At 42.6% G+C, this 5,510-nt stretch overlaps 2 protein-coding genes across 2 annotated transcripts in view; both read left to right on the forward strand.

The window, feature by feature from the left end:
• Nucleotides 1-1,390: 1,390 nt before the first annotated feature.
• On the forward strand, nucleotides 1,391-2,928 carry PCYB_094690 (hypothetical protein; the record flags this gene model as incomplete). Its single annotated transcript, XM_004222584.1, has 5 exons — nucleotides 1,391-1,522; nucleotides 1,832-1,931; nucleotides 2,069-2,181; nucleotides 2,330-2,404; nucleotides 2,590-2,928. The coding sequence occupies 5 exons, from the start codon at nucleotides 1,391-1,393 to the stop codon at nucleotides 2,926-2,928; spliced, it is 759 nt and encodes a 252-aa protein (XP_004222632.1).
• Nucleotides 2,929-3,349: 421 nt separating this feature from the next.
• The window catches only part of PCYB_094700 (hypothetical protein), a 2,844-nt gene continuing 683 nt past the window's right edge, over nucleotides 3,350-5,510 (forward strand). The window contains exons 1-8 of the mRNA XM_004222585.1: nucleotides 3,350-3,589; nucleotides 3,658-3,719; nucleotides 4,110-4,239; nucleotides 4,376-4,471; nucleotides 4,680-4,798; nucleotides 4,976-5,051; nucleotides 5,272-5,348; nucleotides 5,443-5,494. Of these exons, the coding sequence (XP_004222633.1) occupies nucleotides 3,391-3,589; nucleotides 3,658-3,719; nucleotides 4,110-4,239; nucleotides 4,376-4,471; nucleotides 4,680-4,798 (606 nt within the window). The 5' untranslated portion in view covers nucleotides 3,350-3,390 and the 3' untranslated portion in view covers nucleotides 4,976-5,051; nucleotides 5,272-5,348; nucleotides 5,443-5,494. The remainder of the gene's footprint in view (nucleotides 3,590-3,657; nucleotides 3,720-4,109; nucleotides 4,240-4,375; nucleotides 4,472-4,679; nucleotides 4,799-4,975; nucleotides 5,052-5,271; nucleotides 5,349-5,442; nucleotides 5,495-5,510) is intronic.

The raw sequence follows: 5,510 nt of genomic DNA on the forward strand, positions 1-5,510 counted from the left end.
GGGGAAAAACGGAGAGGTTGACTATGGAGGGGTGGACACACGTAAATACAAGGCGAGTTACAAAATGTTACAAAAAAAAAAAAGGCGTGTTATCTCCCCTTTGGAGTGTTGCTCCCCCCAAAATGGCATTCACACATTTGTCAATTCACGCTTATGCCCATTTGAACATTTTCCCACTCGGGGGCGCATCCCATGTACACCGCGAGGGTACATTCGCAGAGTACCAGTAGGTCTCTACTTCACACGCTGGCAAAGCCACTCGCCATTTAACCTTATACACAAATATGCTGCGGACGTGCAAAACAAAAGCGTGTTAAAAATAAAGAAAATTTTCGTGTAATTTTGTCAAAGTGGGAAGGAAAAAATGGGAAAAAAAGAGGGGGGAAATAAAATGGCAAAATAATACACTGATGGGATGGACGAGACGGGACAAAGTCACCAAAATAGTGCAAAAAAACAAAACAGTAAAACGATGCAGCAAAACGATGCAGCAAAACGATGCAGCAAAACGATGCAGCAAAACGATACAGCAAAACGATACAGCAAAACAATGCAACAAAACAACGCAACAAAACAATGCAACAAAACAATGCAACAAAACAACACGTGCGGAAACGATCTCCTATTAATACGTGATATTCTTGCTAGGCATAATTTTCCTAACTCATTTTTTTTCTTCCAATTCCATTTCGCTTTGAAATGGTGTTAAGTGTGCAGTGAATTTTTTTTTTTTTAAAAGAAATATTCCAAAAAGGAAACTAAAAAAAAAAAATCATTACACATGTTTAGCACCCCGCCCCGGAGCGTTTGATAAGGCCATTTTATTTTGCCAAACGAAACGGGACAAAAAAAAAAGTGCCAAAAGGTTTAGCGCTCCCCAAGGTGGTGCTGTTTTGTCCGTCTTGCTTAATTTACTGGAAGGGGAAACATCCACGTAACAGCATGTGTTATGCCCTTTATGGGTACCCGTTTGGATACCTATTTTGGAACCTGCGTGGGTACCCCCTCGCAGCCGCTCCATTCGGCACACGTCGTATGGTGAAAATTTTCCTTCGACGTGTGTTTGACCTACCCACTGGTCCTTGTGCACTCCGCGGGGGAAGAAAAAGGAGTCACAGTGGAGGCACAAAAAGGCCACAATTAAATGCTACAAAGGAGAAAGCCGAATTGGAAGCTGAAGCAGAAGGGGGCACGCTGCAAAAACAGTATCCCCATTTAAAGCGTTCCACCCACGAAGCGAAAACAATTGCAGGAAAGAGGAAGAAATGACTGGAAAAGAGAAAGAGCTCAATTTGGTGATTATTGGAGGAATAATGATGGTATATATTTTTTTTTTCCTTCTCTTCTTTTTTATTCCTCGGATGACTAGCCAAAATTAAAAAAAAAAAAAATGAAAAATGAAATAAGGAAAATTGAGCATGACTATGGCATTGAATACATTTCAGAGCGAAGGGAAAAGAAAAGGGAGGTTTTCTTGGCCATACTAACTTTGACCACGTACTACCTGTATTGTCTCTACTCGGTATGAAAGTGTGAGCGCACGGATGTGTATACAGATGAGCGCCTGAGGAGGGGACAATTCGTGTGCTCCCACATACGTAGACACCCACGCCGCGAAGTCGAAGAAGAAATGAGAAAGCACGCAAGGATGGGGTGGGAGAATCGACAGAGGGGTGCACTTCGTGGGAGAGAAGCCGCAAAGGCGAAAGGGCGAAAAAGTGGAGAGTCGTTGACAACTTTGTCGTTGCATTTGCGCAACATCGCGCAACAGCGGTGCAACTCGGCACACCCATGCATGCTCAACCTTTTCCGGGCGTTACGCCCCTACCAGGGATGCAAGAAGGGCTACGTTTTGCTGGACGAATTTCAAATTTTCCTGTTTGTTCTATACATCTCGTTTATTATAATATACCTGAATAATCACCACATTGGTTAATCTCCTAAAAGGAAAAAATAGTTTACACAAAAATGGTTGCCAAAGTGGGCACATGTGTGTCTCAAAGCTGTCCGCATGACGTACTTTAAAAGTTTTTAATTTTTTTTTTTTTTTACCCCTACTGCTCAACAGAAAGGCTATTCCTTGTGAACAACATTGGAATACAAATTGAGAGGAAAAGCTGGTTTCGACATCGGTTAAAATTTATTTGCATAAGTGACATAAAAAGCATTTTTATTAACGAGGTAAGAGTTTTTTTAAAAAAGAAAATGTATGTAACGTGATTTCCTCACTGTAGTTCCCCCGCATCCAGTTAATTCATGCGCCCATTTTTTTTTCTTATTCATATGTCTTCCCTGTTCTCCCACCCTTTTTTTTTTTTTTTTTTTAAAGGCCATATACATATTCGAGATCTGCCCTTATTTGTGCATCACGTTGCGGAACAATAAGCTCATCGTCCTGTTCGAGGTGGGAGAGGAGCAGAAATGGCTGCGGCAATTGAGCTACCTATCGGGGTGCCTGCCCATTCTGCATACGTGATGGGCCGGACCGATAGGTGTAAGGGCCTACAAACGTTCCATCTAGTAACAGCTTGCACATGTGCGCGTGTCCACCTTTGCCCAACCGCGATATTTCTGTTTCCCCCTTGGCAGAACTTCAACCTAGGAATGAAAAGCCTCGTGAATATATACAGGGACGTGAAACGAGTAATCGTTCGTAGAGAGAAGGAGGAGTTTATAGGTGTCAAAGCTGTGGAAGTCAAAGAACAGGAAAAACACGGAAGTAGGGAAGAACAAAATTGCGCAGTCCCAAATGAGGTGCGCTCAACAAATAATCCCTCCTCGAGCGAAGAGGAAAATATTTTCAAGCTCTTGAATTTTAGTTCGTGCGAAAATTACAAAATGAATGATCAAGTTAGAGAAAGGGGAAAAATAAAAACGTACGACATATACATAAATAAAAAGTTAGCACTGGACATAATGAATAGTTGACTGTTTTTTTTTTTTTCCATCATTGCAAGTTTTTTCTCCACAAGGCTGAATTGTAATATATATTTTTTTTTTTCCTCTTAATCGCTCCCCCCTTTTTAACTTCTTTTTTTGATCTCGCTGATGTTGCGTTTATTTTCATCGATGATCATTTCTCGCCGTTGCGAGAGTGTCACTTTGTTTTTTTATTTTCGAAATTTGCCAATTTTTCCAACTTTGCTTGACTTTGCCTAACTTTGGCCATTTTTGCCAACCTTGCTCACATTTTTCCCCCCTCTTAAGAGAAAAAACGCTCAAAGGAGGACTGAAAGACAACTGACTTCTTGCGTCTGCGGGGATAACACTTTTGCCTCTCGCAAGGAGATTTTACACAGGCCTGCGAAACGGATTACATACGTGCTAGCCTATCCCCATGCTTACACTTATCTACAAAGGAGCATACCGATCGCCATACACGCTGACAAAATGGGCGATTACAAAAGGAAAATCCCCATCTATAACGATTACGAGAAAAAGAAAGATCTGTTAAAATATTCCTTTTTAAAAGATGGAGAAGGAGAGGAGGAACAAAGAGACCTCCAGAAAAAACACCCGACGGAGGAGGTCCAATTTATTAGTAAGTATCACAAAGGGCAAGAAGAACAGAAGGACGTTTTTCGAGAAGGTGTAAAAATAGGGGACAAAAAAACAACCAATAAAACCCATTTTGCTTCTTCTACACCCTGTTTGCAGTAAAGAAAAGGGAGAACATGCGGGATATCCTGACCCACCGCCGGGATTTAAGTTCGTCTATCGTTCAGTCACGCGAATGAATGAGCACGTGGATGTGTTAATGTTAAAATGTGCAAATGAGCAAATGCGCGCGTCTGCATAGCTCTCCCCATGATTGTTCACCGCTCATTGTGGTAATTCACCCGTCAAGGCAACCGGACGCAAGGGGACGTGCTGACTGAGAGGAAGGTATCTCGACTATGGGCGCGATGTGTGTAAAAGTCAGGGGCCACGAGTAGGGGCCCACTAGACTGCAAGGGAGAAATATACATAGGTGCATATACATAGGTGCATATACATAGGCGTATATACATAGGCGTATATACATAGGCGTATATACATAGGCGTATATACATAGGTGTATATACATAGGTATATATGCATATGTACACACACTTCCTCTTTTCCGTTAGAACAAACTGAAGGAAGACAACAGCGAGAGGTACTACGCCCACGAGAAGAAGTTCCCCTTCCTCATCGACACGACTGTGAAGAAACCAGATATAACGAGAAGCATGCAAGATGTGCTAAATAACGTCTATGGTGAGGCAGTCACTGGGTTGGAAGTGTCAGTATACACGTGCGAGTATACACACACATGTAAAAATGTATGGGCGCGCATAGGAACATACACTCGTTACTACCCCCCTATATCTGCATCACCTCCCTACGCACGTAGAACAGGATAATGCTGAAAAAATTCAATTATCCGAGGACATTAAAACCAAAGCGGTGTTGCTTGAAAGGAGGAAGGAACTGTTTCTTCAGGAGTTAAGTACGTCTGCTCGAAAAGAACACTGTTGCATGTATTTTTGTGTAAGCTCCTTGGTGAGCAGCGTGTCGTTAGCTGCTCGTTTTAAGAGGGAATTGGGTGGAGAGGCTCATGTTGTCCTACCGGAGAAGGTGCATATAGTATGTATGTATGTACGCAAATGTACGTGTGTCCATCTGTATGCCCCCTTTTCAACGCTTTTCCCCCCCAGGTGGTGGCGAGCTTGTGGACGTCCATGCGGAGCTGTTTTTAGACCCACAGAAAGATTACACGTACGCGAGAAATGGGCACGCATATGTGTGCTCGCGGGGAGGGGCGGTACACCCGTGAGGGCATTCCCTTAAATGAAAAAAAAAAAAAAGACGCAACATGACTAGACGTGACATGACTAGACTTAACATGACTAGACGTAACATGACTAGACACACCATGTCATATCCTACCATGCAACCGCGCGGGACGGCGCAACCTCCCCCTTTCAGCGACGCAGTAAAGAATAAAAACAAAATGTTGACTCTGAAGAATTACGGGTTGGGGCAGTCCCCTTCCGATTTTGTTTTTTCCTACCCACATGTTAAAGCCAGTAAGTATAGAACCCCCCTGTTTAATCAGCATGGAGCTAGTCTCTATGTACGTACATGTATGATGATAAGGGGGAACATCATGTCCAGGCACCAAACAAAAGGGAGGCAAGAAAAATGCCTACACGTGAGCAGATGATATATATTGACTGATGCATCACATCAGTAGCTCCGCTTTCACCTGGAACGCCACATTTTTTTTTTGTCGTGACCCCAAAACAGAAGGAAGAGGTGGATATGCTACCGAAATGGTGAAGTCGAACATACTGAAAAACAAAAACGAGGGAATCACAAAAAGGGTAAGTGTGGCGACAAAAATGTCTACCTTCTTTTTTGTGTGTCTCCTCCGATTTTACCCGTACATCATTTTTTTTTTTTTATACCCTAATGCAGTTAAACGTGCACAATGTAGAAGGTAAAGGGCAAATTTTGCGAATGAAAGTCGGTAAAGAGATACAAAA

This window comes from Plasmodium cynomolgi, chromosome 9, assembly GCF_000321355.1.
Source record: "Plasmodium cynomolgi strain B DNA, chromosome 9, whole genome shotgun sequence".
NCBI classification, from domain to species: domain Eukaryota; phylum Apicomplexa; class Aconoidasida; order Haemosporida; family Plasmodiidae; genus Plasmodium; species Plasmodium cynomolgi.